Genomic DNA, 16850 nt, shown 5'->3' on the forward strand with positions numbered 1-16850 from the left:
ACTCTGTGATCTGGGGCCAGAACTCTAAGAAAAGCGGGCTGTCGCTGAAGCCGTGTCACGCTTCAACCAGGGAATGGCAAAGACGAGCAAGGCTGTAGCAGCACAGCTTGGCTACAGCACAGGTAGCTGCCTGATTCGCAGGAATCTTGAGAAGAACAGGCGGAGGCTTCGCAAGGCCAACAAGGCTCACTCTGAGAGTGAAAAGGTCAAGAAGAGGATGGCCAGGCAACCGGGCACTCCTGAAGCGCTGCAGTGATGGCACGACGCAGAATGCCATAGAGGGCCTACACTCTGTGATCTGGGGCCAGAACTCTAAGAAAAGCGGGCTGTCGCTGAAGCCGTGTCACGCTTCAACCAGGGAATGGCAAAGACGAGCAAGGCTGTAGCAGCACAGCTTGGCTACAGCACAGGTAGCTGCCTGATTCGCAGGAATCTTGAGAAGAACAGGCGGAGGCTTCGCAAGGCCAACAAGGCTCACTCTGAGAGTGAAAAGGTCAAGAGGATGGCCAGGCAACCGGGCACTCCTGAAGCGCTGCAGTGATGGCACGACGCAGAATGCCATAGAGGGCCTACACTCTGTGATCTGGGGCCAGAACTCTAAGAACAGAGGGCTGTCGCTGAAGCCATGTCACGCTTCAACCACGGAATGGCAAAGACGAGCAAGGCTGTAGCAGCACAGCTTGGCTACAGCACAGGTAGCTGCCTCATTCGCAGGAATCTTGAGAAGGACAGGCGGAGGCTTCGCAAAGTCAACAAGGCTTACTCTGAGAGTGAAAAGGTCAAGAAGAGGATGGCCAGGCAACTGGGCACTCCTGAAGCGCTGCAGTGATGGCACGACGCAGAATGCCATAGAGGGCCTACACTCTGTGATCTGGGGCCAGAACTCTAAGAACAGAGGGCTGTCGCTGAAGCCGTGTCACGCTTCAACCAGGGAATGGCAAAGACGAGCAAGGCTGTAGCAGCACAGCTTGGCTACAGCACAGGTAGCTGCCTCATTCGCAGGAATCTTGAGAAGGACAGGCGGAGGCTTCGCAAAGCCAACAAGGCTTATTCTGAGAGTGAAAAGGTCAAGAAGAGGATGCTGGGCAACCGGGCACTCCTGAAGCGCTGCAGTGATGGCACGACGCAGAATGCCATAGAGGGCCTACACTCTGTGATCTGGGGCCAGAACTCCAAAAACAGAGGGCTGTCGCTGAAGCCGTGTCACGCTTCAACCAGGGAATGGCAAAGACGAGCAAGGCTGTAGCAGCACAGCTTGGCTACAGCACAGGTAGCTGCCTGATTCGCAGGAATCTCGAGAAGAACAGGCGGAGGCTTCGCAAGGCCAACAAGTCTCACTCTGAGAGTGAAAAGGTCAAGAAGAGGATGCTGGGCAACCGGGCACTCCTGAAGCGCTGCAGTGATGGCACGACGCAGAATGCCGTAGAGGGCCTACACTCCGTGATCTGGGGCCAGAACTCTAAGAACAGAGGGCTGTCGCTGAAGCCGTGTCACGCTTCAACCAGGGAATGGCAAAGACGAGCAAGGCTGTAGCAGCACAGCTTGGCTACAGCACAGGTAGCTGCCTGATTTGCAGGAATCTTGAGAAGAACAGGCGGAGGCTTCGCAAGGCCAACAAGGCTGACTCTGAGAGTGAAAAGGTCAAGAAGAGGATGGCCAGGCAACCGGGCACCCCTGAAGCGCTGCACTGATGGCACGACGCAGAATGCCATAGATTGCCTACACTCTGTGATCTGGGGCCAGAACTCCAAAAACAGAGGGCTGTCGCTGAAGCCGTGTCACGCTTCAACCAGGGAATGGCAAAGACGAGCAAGGCTGTAGCAGCACAGCTTGGCTACAGCACAGGTAGCTGCCTCATTCGCAGGAATCTCGAGAAGGACAGGCGGAGGCTTCGCAAAGCCAACAAGGCTTACTCTGAGAGTGAAAAGGTCAAGAAGAGGATGGCCAGGCAACCGGGCACTCCTGAAGCGCTGCAGTGATGGCACCACGCAGAATGCCATAGAGGGCCTACACTCTGTGATCTGGGGCCAAAACTCTAAGAACAGAGGGCTGTCGCTGAAGCCGTGTCACGCTTCAACCAGGGAATGGCAAAGACGAGCAAGGCTGTAGCAGCACAGCTTGGCTACAGCACAGGTAGCTGCCTGATTCGCAGGAATCTCGGGTAGAACAGGCGGAGGCTTCGCAAGGCCAACAAGTCTCACTCTGAGAGTGAAAAGGTCAAGAAGAGGATGCTGGGCAACCAGGCACTCCTGAAGCGCTGCAGTGATGGCACGACGCAGAATGCCATAGAGGGCCTACACTCTGTGATCTGGGGCCAGAACTCTAAGAACAGAGGGCTGTCGCTGAAGCCGTGTCACGCTTCAACCAGGGAATGGCAAAGACGAGCAAGGCTGTAGCAGCACAGCTTGGCTACAGCACAGGTAGCTGCCTGATTCGCAGGAATCTCGAGAAGAACAGGCGGAGGCTTCGCAAGGCCAACAAGTCTCACTCTGAGAGTGAAAAGGTCAAGAAGAGGATGGCCAGGCAACCGGGCACCCTTGAAGCGCTGCAGTGATGGCACGACGCAGAATGCCATAGATTGCCTACACTCTGTGATCTGGGGCCAGAACTCCAAAAACAGAGGGCTGTCGCTGAAGCCGTGTCACGCTTCAACCAGGGAATGGCAAAGACGAGCAAGGCTGTAGCAGCACAGCTCGGCTGCAGCACAGGTAGCTGCCTGATTCGCAGGAATCTCGAGAAGAACAGGCGGAGGCTTCGCAAGGCCAACAAGTCTCACTCTGAGAGTGAAAAGGTCAAGAAGAGGATGCTGGGCAACCGGGCACTCCTGAAGCGCTGCAGTGATGGCACGACGCAGAATGCCATAGAGGGCCTACACTCTGATCTGGGGCCAGAACTCTAAGAACAGAGGGCTGTCGCTGAAGCCGTGTCACGCTTCAACCAGGGAATGGCAAAGACGAGCAAGGCTGTAGCAGCACAGCTTGGCTACAGCACAGGTAGCTGCCTGATTCGCAGGAATCTCGAGTAGAACAGGCGGAGGCTTCGCAAGGCCAACAAGTCTCACTCTGAGAGTGAAAAGGTCAAGAAGAGGATTCTGGGCAACCGGGCACTCCTGAAGCGCTGCAGTGATGGCACGACGCAGAATGCCATAGAGGGCCTACACTCTGTGATCTGGGGCCAGAACTCTAAAAACAGAGGGCTGTCGCTGAGGCCGTGTCACGCTTCAACCAGGGAATGGCAAAGACGAGCAAGGCTGTAGCAGCACAGCTTGGCTACAGCACAGGTAGCTGCCTCATTCGCAGGAATCTCGAGAAGGACAGGCGGAGGCTTCGCAAAGCCAACAAGGCTTACTCTGAGAGTGAAAAGGTCAAGAAGAGGATGGCCAGGCAACCGGGCACTCCTGAAGCGCTGCAGTGATGGCACCACGCAGAATGCCACAGAGGGCCTACACTCTGTGATCTGGGGCCAGAACTCTAAGAACAGAGGGCTGTCGCTGAAGCCGTGTCACGCTTCAACCAGGGAATGGCAAAGACGAGCAAGGCTGTAGCAGCACAGCTTGGCTACAGCACAGGTAGCTGCCTGATTCGCAGGAATCTCGAGAAGAACAGGCGGAGGCTTCGCAAGGCCAACAAGTCTCACTCTGAGAGTGAAAAGGTCAAGAAGAGGATGCTGGGCAACTGGGCACTCCTGAAGCGCTGCAGTGATGGCACGACGCAGAATGCCATAGAGGGCCTACACTCTGTGATCTGGGGCCAGAACTCTAAGAACAGAGGGCTGTCGCTGAGGCCGTGTCACGCTTCAACCAGGGAATGGCAAAGACGAGCAAGGCTGTAGCAGCACAGCTTGGCTATAGCACAGGTAGCTGCCTCATTCGCAGGAATTTCGAGAAGGACAGGCGGAGGCTTCGCAAAGCCAACAAGGCTTACTCTGAGAGTGAAAAGGTCAAGAAGAGGATGGCCAGGCAACCGGGCACTCCTGAAGCGCTGCAGTGATGGCACCACGCAGAATGCCATAGAGGGCCTACACTGTGATCTGGGGCCAGAACTCTAAGAACAGAGGGCTGTCGCTGAAGCCGTGTCACGCTTCAACCAGGGAATGGCAAAGACGAGCAAGGCTGTAGCAGCACAGCTTGGCTACAGCACAGGTAGCTGCCTGATTCACAGGAATCTCGAGTAGAACAGGCGGAGGCTTCGCAAGGCCAACAAGTCTCACTCTGAGAGTGAAAAGGTCAAGAAGAGGATGCTGGGCAACCAGGCACTCCTGAAGCGCTGCAGTGATGGCACGACACAGAATGCCATAGAGGGCCTACACTCTGTGATCTGGGGCCAGAACTCTAAGAACAGAGGGCTGTCGCTGAAGCCGTGTCACGCTTCAACCAGGGAATGGCAAAGACGAGCAAGGCTGTAGCAGCACAGCTTGGCTACAGCACAGGTAGCTGCCTGATTCGCAGGAATCTCGAGAAGAACAGGCGGAGGCTTCGCAAGGCCAACAAGTCTCACTCTGAGAGTGAAAACGTCAAGAAGAGGATGGCCGGGCAACCGGGCACCCTTGAAGCGCTGCAGTGATGGCACGACGCAGAATGCCATAGATTGCCTACACTCTGTGATCTGGGGCCAGAACTCCAAAAACAGAGGGCTGTCGCTGAAGCCGTGTCACGCTTCAACCACGGAATGGCAAAGACGAGCAAGGCTGTAGCAGCACAGCTTGGCTACAGCACAGGTAGCTGCCTGATTCGCAGGAATCTCAAGAAGAACAGGCGGAGGCTTCGCAAGGCCAACAAGTCTCACTCTGAGAGTTAAAAGGTCAAGAAGAGGATGCTGGGCAACCGGGCACTCCTGAAGCGCTGCAGTGATGGCACGACGCAGAATGCCATAGACGGCCTACACTCTGTGATCTGGGGCCAGAACTCTAAGAACAGAGGGCTGTCGCTGAGGCCGTGTCACGCTTCAACCAGGGAATGGCAAAGACGAGCAAGGCTGTAGCAGCACAGCTTGGCTACAGCACAGGTAGCTGCCTCATTCGCAGGAATCTCGAGAAGGACAGGCGGAGGCTTCGCAAAGCCAACAAGGCTTACTCTGAGAGTGAAAAGGTCAAGAAGAGGATGGCCAGGCAACCGGGCACTCCTGAAGCGCTGCAGTGATGGCACGACGCAGAATGCCATAGAGGGCCTACACTCTGTGATCTGGGGCCAGAACTCTAAGAACAGAGGGCTGTCGCTGAAGCCGTGTCACGCTTCAACCAGGGAATGGCAAAGACGAGCAAGGCTGTAGCAGCACAGCTTGGCTACAGCACAGGTAGCTGCCTGATTCGCAGGAATCTTCGAGAAGGACAGGTGGAGGCTTCGCAAGGCCAACAAGTCTCACTCTGAGAGTGAAAAGGTCAAGAAGAGGATGCTGGGCAACCGGCACTCCTGAAGCGCTGCAGCGATGGCACGACGCAGAATGCCATAGAGGGCCTACACTCTGTGATCTGGGGCCAGAACTCTAAGAACAGAGGGCTGTCGCTGAAGCCGTGTCACGCTTCAACCAGGGAATGGCAAAGACGAACAAGGCTGTAGCAGCACAGCTTGGCTACAGCACAGGTAGCTGCCTGATTCGCAGGAATCTTCGAGAAGGACAGGTGGAGGCTTCGCAAGGCCAACAAGTCTCACTCTGAGAGTGAAAAGGTCAAGAAGAGGATGCTGGGCAACCGGGCACTCCTGAAGCGCTGCAGCGATGGCACGACGCAGAATGCCATAGAGGGCCTACACTCTGTGATCTGGGGCCAGAACTCTAAGAACAGAGGGCTGTCGCTGAAGCCGTGTCACGCTTCAACCAGGGAATGGCAAAGACGAACAAGGCTGTAGCAGCACAGCTTCGCTACAGCACAGGTAGCTGCCTGATTCGCAGGAGTCTTGAGAAGGATAGGCGGAGGCTTCGCAAGGCCAGCAAGGCCCACTCTGAGAGTGAAAAGGTCAGTAAGAGGATGCTGGGCAACTGGCCACTTCTGAACCGCTGCAGTGATGGCACGACGCAGAATGCCATAGAGGGCCTACACTCTGTGATCTGGGGCCAGAACTCTAAGAACAGAGGGCTGTCGCTGAGGCCGTGTCACGCTTCAACAAGGGAATGGCAAAGACGAGAAAGGCTGTAGCAGCACAGCTTGGCTACAGTACAGGTAGCTGCCTGATTCGCAGGAGTCTTGAGAAGGACAGGCGGAGGCTTCGCAAGGCCAACAAGGCTCACTCTGAAAGTGAAAAGGTCAAGAAGAGGATGGCCAAGAGAAACAAGCCTGCCAGGACCCAGGACTATAGCCCAGGACTGCTATGACCGTGTGCACACATCGGAGACTACTGAACTAGTTTCGTGGTTTCGTGTTTTGTTTTTTGTCAGGTGCCATTTTTCTACGGATGTTTTGATTATGTCTCCATAAGCCGATTGCAATAAGCTTGGTGTTTTTGTTTTCAGTAACAACTGAACTGCACCCTAAAGCTTTTCTTTTTTCTTTAGACTTAATATATAAAAGTGCCAACATCGGAAAACTTCAAGTGCGATTTTCTTACCTTTGTCTTTTTTGTCCAGAGCCATTGCCTTATGGAAGTTTTCATAATGTTTGCATGGGCGGATTTCAGTAAGCTTGGTATCATTGTTTTCAGTAACAACTGAGGTGTATCCTAAAGCTTTTCTTTTTCATCTAGGATCAGTAAATAAAAAGTAATTAGCTGAAACATAGATTATTTAGTGACAAGTTTTTGCTTTGAAATTCCACGATTTATTACTGGTAGACAAAATGGCTTTGTAAACAATCAATTAGCTCTAGGATACATGATGAACCCTTGGAAATCACTGCATATTGTTAAAATATAAATTTTTTTATGTGAAATTACCATAACGATTTGTAAGAAACTACCTTATTGGAATTTTACATTTTGCCATATCTTTTGTTCTAAAAGAGATATCTGTAATTCCACTGCAGATTTGAAATCACCATCCAATGATATATATACTATGCATGCCAACTTTCAGCAAGGTATCTAAATAAATAAAAAAACATATTTCAGTAGCCTAGTCCCACCTTAAGACGGTAAAAAAAAGACTGATTTTGGTGTGCCCCTTTAACGAAGCTAACTACACCGGCCCCTGGGTGATCACCAATACGACACCGACGGTTTTCTTTGCGACGCGTAGCTGTGGCCGAAATATGGTGAAACTGCCCGTGTAGAGGGAGAAAAGACGGCTCACATTTACCGGCTGCCCACTTCCGAGTCGTTTTGTTCAAGGGACCATGAAATGACCTTTTTACTTTTTCCAGATAACTTTTACATTAAACCGTCAATGTTCACTGAATGCCAAACAGGCATCCATTTTCGTCTCTGTTTATTAACTTCTACACAAAAAATTATTGAAATATCGACTTTTTCATTCTCTCCAACTGACCGCAAAACAAGCCGTGACGTAAACCGTTTCCGGAACCGGAAGTTCTCTCGGCAATAGGAGAATGGGAGTGTTAGCGGCAACGAGTTGGGGTGCGCCGGTAGGTTTTACTGCGCTGATGTCACCGACGTATTTCCTGAATCGGCGCCTCTCATCGCTGCATCGCAGCTGAGCGAAATTCAATGAGACATGTTGCGCTACAGCGACAGCATGGGACTAGTCCCATACGCCGGTATGCCTGTTGGGAAGTGCAGCGAGTCTTCCGGTGAAGACTCCAGAAGTCAACCACCCTGTCATTGTTGGCAGAAGGGCCGGCGCGTGTCAGTCGTTTGCAAAGCGACGTAGATGGCGTTTTTCGCGGCCTCGGAGATGCAGGAGCGAGCCGACGTTAAAAAAGATACGTTTGAACTACGAGTGTCAGCAAGAGCCACGTAAATACCTGTTTACACTCGGAGCGGACGCGCGCGTTCGATGAAAGTGCTGTATTCGCGCTGTTTGTAAGCGCTTCGGGACCGTTCTTTTACGATTTCAACTCGATACTGACGCGACACTCGGCAAAGAAAGGTTGGACCGGGGTTGTACGTATACCTCCCACGAACTGTTATAGCTCGACAGTGACGTGCAGTCTGTCAGAATAAAAATGGCATACCAATAACAAAGTGTACATACCGTGTTACGAAGGTAATCCATACGGCGTTTATTTCAGCTCTATATCACACAAAACAAGATAGAATCGACGAGAGTCCCTTTTCGACGAGAGTTCGTCAACACTGCCTCGGCACTGCCTCGGAAAACAAGGGGGAGAGATTGACCTCACCCCTTAATCTAGAATTGAGGTCAGTGATCAAACTATAATACGGGAAGGGTCCACAAGGGTCGCGCGGGCATATTCCATTTAGCACGCCAGCCGGTCGTAGGCAGACGGTCTTGCGACGAAGCAACGCAGCGCCGAGTCGGAATGCCTGCTAGGCCTATATTCTGAGCAGCAGCTCGCTTCGTCGGAGTCGGTGGATCCAGCGTTCTTGTTCGTCGTGGTCTGTTTTAAGTACTGTTTTCTTGCTGCTTGAAGTCGGCACGCGCGGGAAGAACACGTAGAAAAATAAACGTTCAGTCAGTCAGAGTTTTGAGAGGAAGGAAAACAAAGAAAATAAACGTTCGTCGGCGGCCGCCGCCACCCAAGTAACTGTCGGCCCTGCCCTACTGCGCACGCGCAGTAGTTGCTTCGTTTACCACACGATAGATGGCGATTGGCTCTTAGCATTATCAAATTTGGCAATTTTCGCCACACATCTCTAATTATGCTACAAAATGTGGATCTGAATATTATTTAACAAAACTTTTAGGAAACATTCGCCGGCTATTTATTGTTTACGATCACGGAGCTGGTGAGGTAGGCTCTTACCCAATAGGCGACCTGGATTTGGCTGACGTGCTCCATTTCCGCGGATGCATCGTAGTGAACAGGCGAAGGAAGGAAGGCGCAAAAGAGTCCAGTTTTCTTTTAAAAGTTCTATAGCAAATAATTTTTTTTGGCTCCCTATTTTTGTGTTTTTTTGTTTCTTTTCACACCTTTTACGACGTGCGGTGGATGAAACTCGATTTTAAAATCATTTCATGGTCCCTTTCAGTTTGGACGAGCGAGCACGCCGTCGGCTCTTGGCCGTCCCCATCTCGCCGTAGCGGGGCTTTCCGGCCGTGCCCGCTCGGAGCTCCTTCCCCTGGAGCCCGATTGGGCGGGGAATACGTACGTCGTCCACCGTGTCCCCGTAGAGGAAGTCTCCAATGACATTGCTGGCCACTGTCTCGTGAGGGCAGGTCTCCATCTGCAAGCAGTCTCGACTGTTGACAACGCCCACAAAAGCTTCTTTCTCCAGAGACCCAGAGAGGCACGATAAAAAAGAAACGGCACACACAAAGAACATTCTCGTTCCTATTTCGTTCGCCATCGCACCTTGGAATTGGAATATTGGTCAGTTCGGCTACGACACATTCGAGATTTACTTATTTCGCAAAATTATACAGTCCCCAACGATAGGAGGGAAAAAAGAAAGCAATAATAAGTGCACAAACACCGGAGGTGCTTTTCGACTGCACTCACCGTCGTTGAAGGTAACTACGCGCGAAGTTTGAACAGGGTTCCAAGAGCATATGGGGAAGCAAAGTCGAAGCGTGCTTACGAGACTGGACGTTCGGTGCACCCATACTGTAGAGCGGGGGTTCTTAAATTTATCTCGAGGATTCCCCGTCCAATCCAAGTCGAGGAACTGCCGCCAGTTTCGACGCAGACGCGGTACGGCGGCGCAAAAGTCCACAAACCTCGTAAAGAGTGCGACGCGTGCCAGGGAGCGTCCAATTGCGGGTTGACACCGACGAGGGGCTCGGATCTGCTAAAGAACTGCCCAAACTGAAAAAGCGCTCTGCTTAGGGGTCGGCCAAGAAAATTGGGGAGCTCGGGGGACCCGCCAGAATAGAATTAAAGGCACAAAGGGCGAGGGACCGGACAAAGAAATACGCGTACGGGGCGCCCACTCCCAACTACATTTTATCGATTAGAATTGCCCTTAACTACGCGACCGAATCATAGATGTTGGGCTTGCGAACCACACGCTGGCAAGCCTCCGTTGCCCCCCCGAGTCGGCGCACAAAAAAAATTGTAAAGCGGGCGATTGCAAGGACCCGCTTGGACACGCCCTTCGCAAGTTTCACGAAATCCAACCGAGCTTCGACGAGCAAACTGAACGCCTCGCAGCCGCCGAATTACCCTTCCACCCATTGATAGCAAAGTCTGAGTCTCTGCTCAAACAAATAAAGATTGGGCCTTTGACATGATGAGACACCGCCAAAAAAGCGCGCGAAAAAAATAAAGTTTGTCGTCATTCTTCCCGGTTTGTCCCACAACCTGAAAAGTATCGCAGGCAGATGTGACGTGCACGTGTTGTTCTCTGCTCCTGACAAACTGTCAAGGTTGTGCGGAGCCGTCAATCCCTCTGCAAGGGATGCGGCACTTGCGAGACGAAACATTGCGACGTCAATTGTGCCAAAAGGGTCGTTGATTCGCTTCCTCTGTCGTGTGGCAAGCGTTAGGCGAGCCACCATCTTAATGACAGGCTAAGAGAGCACGCTTACAATGTGCCCTCGGCGACATCTGGTCACCCCGGCATTTATTGCCGCGACGGTCGCCGCGTGTCGGAGTTTCAAACATGCGAGGTTGTAAAACCTCACCGAGACCAGTCGACGCGTGAAATTCTCCAGGCCTAAGAAATAGCGAGATAAGGCGACGCTTGTGTCGGGCGTCCTTCAATTGCCCTCTCGAGAAAAGAGATTGCTTTCCTCCCACCGTGACTTGGGCCGCGTTGTGCGCAGTATCTTTTACTCGCCGCTTTTCTTTACCTTTTTTTAAAGGTACGCATGTTTTATACACGCGCTCTTTTTTGCTCCCGACGGCGCCGATACATATGGCGCCATTTTGATCTATAAAATTGAGTAGCGAGTTGGCGCTCTGTCCGTGTAGTTCATCCGGTCCCTGGTCCTTTGTGCCGTTTTCGCATGTCGTACCGACTAGCCCGAGCCTCAACTTTAACCGTGAAAATACCCCAGTTTACCCCTGCTCCCAGGTAGTACCCAGTTGGGCAATTAAAGCGAGTGGTTCTCAAATGGGGTCCCGGAGGCCTTCCCGGGTTCCCCAAAGCCCTCGACCGTCGGTTCAGTCTCGCAAGAAACCCTTTTTCGATGCATTTCCCCAGTGCACGCAGTCGTCCTTAGTTTGTTTCGTGGGGCTGCGGCAGGGTATTTGCCGTGCTCTTGCACTTCGTTTGTTCGCTCCTTTTTTCCCTCTTACAGAAGGGAAAGAATCTTCTCGCACATTTCCAGTGATGCTACCGAGGATCTTACGACGGCACCGTTTCCCCGTATGCGCAAGATAAAACTGAGGCGCAACAACGACGCCGTTTGCGACCAACTGCCCACACCTGGGAGGTTGGCTCTTCCGAGACAACGGTGGGCAGACCGTACGAGGCCATCGAGGGAAGCTGCGGTGGCTGCGTCCGAGACTGCACGTCCGGAAGAACCATCTGGCTCTTTGAACGCAAAAGTGTGCGGGCCGTTGCGAGGTTGGAATTCCGATCCTTCGCCGAGTCGGGACCCCCGCGCTAAAAGCTCGGGCATTTCGTTGAGAATCAGCGTAGCAACAGCAATTTCTGAAACCTTTTTTTTTATATTGATGCTGGGTAGAGCGAGTAGGTTGATCATTCTCAGTTTCTGAGCTTCGAAGTTGGTTTGCACGCATTTAGTGCTTTTCTATTACCCTTCATGAGAGTAACCGTCCCACACTTCCACTCTTCCCAAAGGACTCCCCGAAACATTGGTGGCTCAGAACCACCGCCATCGGCCAACACTCTAAATAAAAATACCGGTGCTTGCAAATGGTTTTTTTTCGCGCCACATCGCACTCCTCGGGTCGATGTGAGCGCGTCTTGTGCGCACAAGCGAGCCGTGCAGTCAACCGGAGACTGGGACGCGCAGTCCGGGAACGGCAGAAGCGCCTCGAGGCGATCCGAGCGGGAAGGAGCGTTACCTGATTGAGAATCCTGAGCTTGCGTCTCTGGATGACGACCGACATCCGGTCCAGGTCCACTCGGCCCGGGTCCTGGCCAATCTCTCCCAGGGCCTTGATCAACCTGCAACAAAACCTCTCCCTAATGGCCTCCCAATCGCGATGCAAATTGCCGGGAAACCAAACAACTTCCCAGCTATACACCTTTCCAAAAAACGCTCCCAGGCCGCCGCCATGTTGCTGATGCTGATGCGGCTGGTGCGACTCTCGCGCCCTCTATCAACTGGAAATTTTCTGCCACTCCCTAGAACTGTGAAGACCCGCTCAGCGCGGTTCTTTACCTACGTTTTTGCGGTTTTACATTCGGCGTTTTTTCGCCCCTCTTGAAATTTTCCACTTAATTTTTTTTTATGCGTGCTGCGTACCCTTTCTGTGTTATCTTCCATTGTGAGAAATAAGGCTGGTAAGTGCCTGCCATTCAAGTTTTTCTGCTTTATATTCACGGGAAACGAAGAAGGTAAAGGACGTGGAACGACCCTTGACGCGATTTTGCGAACATTGTTCTCCCCCTTGTTACAGACAATCCGCGTAGAATACTCAGTCGTCTCCAAAAATAGTTGTCCGGGTTGGGGTGAGAAACGGGTCAGTCGCGTTTGTTTCTTTGCCTCGCTGCGGTTGTGAAAAAAAGGAAGCTCTCCCCAAAACGTGCCCCAAAACGAGGCCATGTCGGATTCCGTCCGATCGTGAAGATGTCACTGTCGTCGACTGTGACTATGTTATTTGAGATTTTTCTCAAATAGATTATTTTCGGATAACGCTACATCGTGTGGTACGTACGATATATTGTTTGAATGTTAACACTTCCTCAATTGTATGTCCGTGTCCCGTCCATCGGTAAACACGTTATTTGTGAGCGTGAAAAATGCATGGCTTTCGGCCCTCTTCTGTTGCAATTTATTTTTGACAGCAAACCGCTCTGTCGTTTCACATTCGGCGAATTCCGCGGCGCCGTCACAACTTATCGCAAGAAAAAAACAGAAATAACTAGAACTATACATTCCAGTCACATTCGTTCTGTCGCGCGCGTACCCAACAAAAATAGTTTACAGGTTTTTTAGGGTTTTTTTTTGCTTTTTTGTTTTTTTAAATGTGGCACAATGCTTTCTCAATGTGCTTGGGAAAATACATGTACCATGAGACACAAAATATAGCGGGAAAGGACGAGAATTTAGCCGCCAGCAGCGTTTGAAACTGCGCCTATGCGGGCTGCGCCTACTGAAATCACAGTCCCCTCGGTTAGGGTTAGGAGGGACGCCGGTGAGAGTCTATCCTCAAACCCAGTGACTGGGCTCGAAGACGGTTTGTTGCCCCTGGGGTCGAGTGTTTTTTGGAAAGGCGTATAATGAGCACACTTGGAGCCAAATAGTGGCTAGAACTAGAGTGTGCAAACATCCGTCCACCCAGATATTCGCTTAAATCGGAGGGAAGCGAGTCCAGCTTCAAAAGCCGGTTATCCAGACGAATACAACTCAAACCGGTTATTTGGTTTCATCTCGCGTATAATAATAATAAGGCTTATTTAATTTTTACTTTAGAGTCCTAGAATCGCAAAGAATGCGTTGTTTTCCTCCAGTAATTAGAAAGTAACAAATTTACTGCAAGCGTGTAGGGGGGCACTTTGTCCAGTTTGTTTTCTACAGAGCTCGGTGTTTCTCCAACTTCTCTAGACTGGAATAGTTTGGCCCACCGCGTCCATCGAGCCTGGGGCGTAAATTTGACACGAGGCCAGCCTCATCCAAACGCCGCGTTCGGCTACGCCGGCCGACTGCACCGCGAGAAATACAAACAAAGAATTTGCCTCACTGTCCCCCATGAGTGGAAAAGGTTATGCACTTGGGCTTCTTGATGAGTCATAGTTTAGAGGTTAAAAACGCTAAAAACCACGGATAAGTGAAGGAGACCAACACCACTGAAGTTTACTCGTGCAAAAACATATAAACACCGTCAAATCCAGACATATGATGAAAGCGCTTTTAACCTCTAAGCCCACGGTTGTGGACTTGGCCACTAGGGGAGCAATGGTTGGCTGGACAAAGGACCCCCGAAGATCCCCTTTTAATTTCGGAACACGCAGGCGACAGAGGGGAAACCCCCGGGCGATTATGCGCGACAATCTTCATTTTGGTACAGGAGAATTTTCCGAGTTTATTTTTCCCGAAATTTGGAGGGTGGCTTTCGCAATTTATTATTAGAGCGCAGCTCTTAGGTGCTCGTTTCCGGCTTGAGCGGTGTCAGCGTCAGTGTAATTGCACAATGCATCAGCATCGTGATGACATCATCACGATGCTGATGACGATGCCGATGACGTCATCACAATGACCCGGGTGACGTCTCAAGACCCCCGCGAGGTCACGTGAGCCCCGTGAGGTCACGTGAGCCCCGTGAGGTCACGTGAACCCCGTGAGGTCACGTGAGCCCCGTGAGGTCACGTGAGCCCCGTAAGGTCACGTGAGCCCCGTAAGGTCACGTGACCCCCGTGAGGTCACGAGAGTCACGTGACCTCACAATCACGCCGACGGCGCTCAAAGCGAGGGCTAGCAGGCAGGAGGATAAGGTGAAGAGGAGGGAGTTGTTCCTCCGCTCAGTACCCTTCCCTCCTTCTCTTAATTCGGCATTACAGGGAGTTGTAACGGCTTTCATTTTTTGCTCGAAAGTCGGGCTTCATCGGAGTTTATTTTTGGTAGATTCCCGAATCTCCGAAATTCTGACCAATTTGAATGTGTTCCCAATTTTTCAGAAATTTAAAATAAAGGGAAATAATTTATGGACAAAGACATACACCAAGCTGAGAAGTTAGGTAATACTCCCAATTGCAATGACGATTGCAAGGGCTAACTGTCCCACGACAAATCTTGCAAACAAGTGTTGCTTCAATAAACATAGGCACTCTTAAAAGCCAAACTCCCGAATCTGGTCATTGGGAAGTTTAAGCTTCCCAACAGTTACATTAAGGAGTCTAATGGACAAAGAAGGTGGACGGGAACACTGAGGAACACTCTGACCGTAGATTTAATCGAACAAACCTCGGTGATGAACAACAAGCGGCAGCTTGACTGAGGAAACAAAAAATGAAGTGGAGTTTGCCGATAATTTCATCCGAGCACCACATCTCCTCGAACTGCTCCAGGCGTCGCAAGAACACCGTCACCACCGCTGCACTCCACTTTGTTTCCAAGCAACCGTGGGGTGTTTCGCGTCTCCGCAGTCGTCGGCGTTTCCCGAGGTGCCTCTCGGACGTCGCTTCGTGTTTACACCGGCTGCACGCAAGGTCCATCGCAGCATACGTGGCGGGAGCAACAACCAGAATGTCCACAAAGACGAGCACAAAGGAATCAAGGTTATCCACGGGGGTTTTGCCAACATGTTTGCGCAAACTCCCGTAGAGATTGTTGCAGCTCTGGGAATCGTGCGTCGGCTCGGCCAGCATGCTCACGAGAGAAAGTGTGCGCCAAGCAGTCGGGGATCTTTCACCGCTTTCTCTTGCACAAGAAGCTTCTCGAACCCGTCCAATATGCCTCGCTTGTTCCGCAAAATGGTGGACAGTGTCGAACAGCCGACGCAGGAATGTCAAATGCTGTGGCGATTTCGGACTTGGGCCGGCCACTTTTCTCAACCTCGCAGATGTAAGCGACTTTTGGTAAACAGCCCGTACAAGGCACGTGTACGCCGCAGGCATCGGGGGGTTCCCCGAGGGATGACTTCCTCCGGGCTCCATCGCTCCTTCGACCCCGTCTCGACAGGAGTCGGGCAGCGTCGGATGACGTGAGTAGCGTCGGGACTCTGCTCCCTGCCCGCGTCGGTGCATCGGCGCTCTACGCGCTTTGCCCTCCGTCCCCTGTTTACACTCTTTTCTCGTTTGTCCTTGGGCTCGCGCAGGATCAATTTGCAGACATTAGTAGCTCAACAAAATTTTCGAGGTATTTTTGCCCAAAGCTGCGCACGAAACATTAAGTTGTTTCAAACTTGTTTCTCTGCTCTCTTTATCCGTTCCATGCACAACAAGTCACGACCCCGACACGTTCTATGTGCAAGACCTTTGTTCACTTTCCCCCATGTTGCAGATTCAAAATAGCTTTAATACACTCAGCTCGGAGGTTGACATCTTCGACAGTGAACGCTCGTTTAAAAATGCCCCGAGCATTCAGCTTTATTAGGATCAATGTTTTTGAGTTTCCTTTTTAGTAGAAAGAGTCCCTTTCTGTGTGCCAGCAATCGGGCTCTGGCTGTTCCTTGACACACGAAAGAATAAAGAATAGAATGAGGTTCGGTGAAATGGATGCCATCAGAACTTGCTCCTAAAAAGTCTCGCGGGCAAGATGGGATTCTTACCTGTCGAAGAGTGCCGCAATATACAGTGTAGACCGCATATAACGTATGTCGCGGGAGTCGCGAAAATCCGCACTATAAGCGGTACCGCGTTATAACCAAAACATCAATTTTTCAGGCCAAAATACATGCCATGAGACAACCTACCTTTGTAAAAGAATTTATTTTATGTTAGATGAAAAATAAAGCTTAGTTTGAGGAAAGTCTTTATTTCACCAGACTAGTACACATCTCTCTCAAGTGTGTCACACATTTTGAAAGAAATAAGCGGCTTTTGCCTGGCGCCTTTTAACGGCGTCGCGGGTTGCGGACGGACGTTGCGAGCGTTCAGAATTGCTAACCCTAATCACTTTTCTCCGGAGATGAAAACGCGTGAAAATTCGCATCCTTCATACGGTACGCGCCAATAATACCTTGAACTTGAGCACAAGCATGAAATGCTCCAAATAAGAAATCCGGGCGATGTTCGAAAACACAAATGCTAGAAAGCACCACTTTAGCCG

General features: G+C 51.3%; 1 protein-coding gene across 2 annotated transcripts in view; it reads right to left on the reverse strand.

Annotated features, from left to right (window-relative positions):
• LOC8038628 (uncharacterized protein C05D11.1) overlaps window positions 1-16850 on the reverse strand; it is an 89212-nt gene that overhangs the window by 51921 nt on the left and 20441 nt on the right. For both annotated transcript variants that reach the window (XM_029989669.3, XM_029989670.3), the window contains 2 exons: window positions 11983-12085; window positions 9158-9232 (listed from right to left, as the gene is read on the reverse strand). In XM_029989669.3, coding sequence (XP_029845529.2) covers window positions 9158-9232; window positions 11983-12085 — 178 coding nt within the window. The remainder of the gene's footprint in view (window positions 1-9157; window positions 9233-11982; window positions 12086-16850) is intronic.

The sequence above is a fragment of the Ixodes scapularis genome, unplaced genomic scaffold (genome assembly GCF_016920785.2).
Source record: "Ixodes scapularis isolate PalLabHiFi unplaced genomic scaffold, ASM1692078v2 PGA_scaffold3__209_contigs__length_174095766, whole genome shotgun sequence".
NCBI lineage: Eukaryota > Metazoa > Arthropoda > Arachnida > Ixodida > Ixodidae > Ixodes > Ixodes scapularis.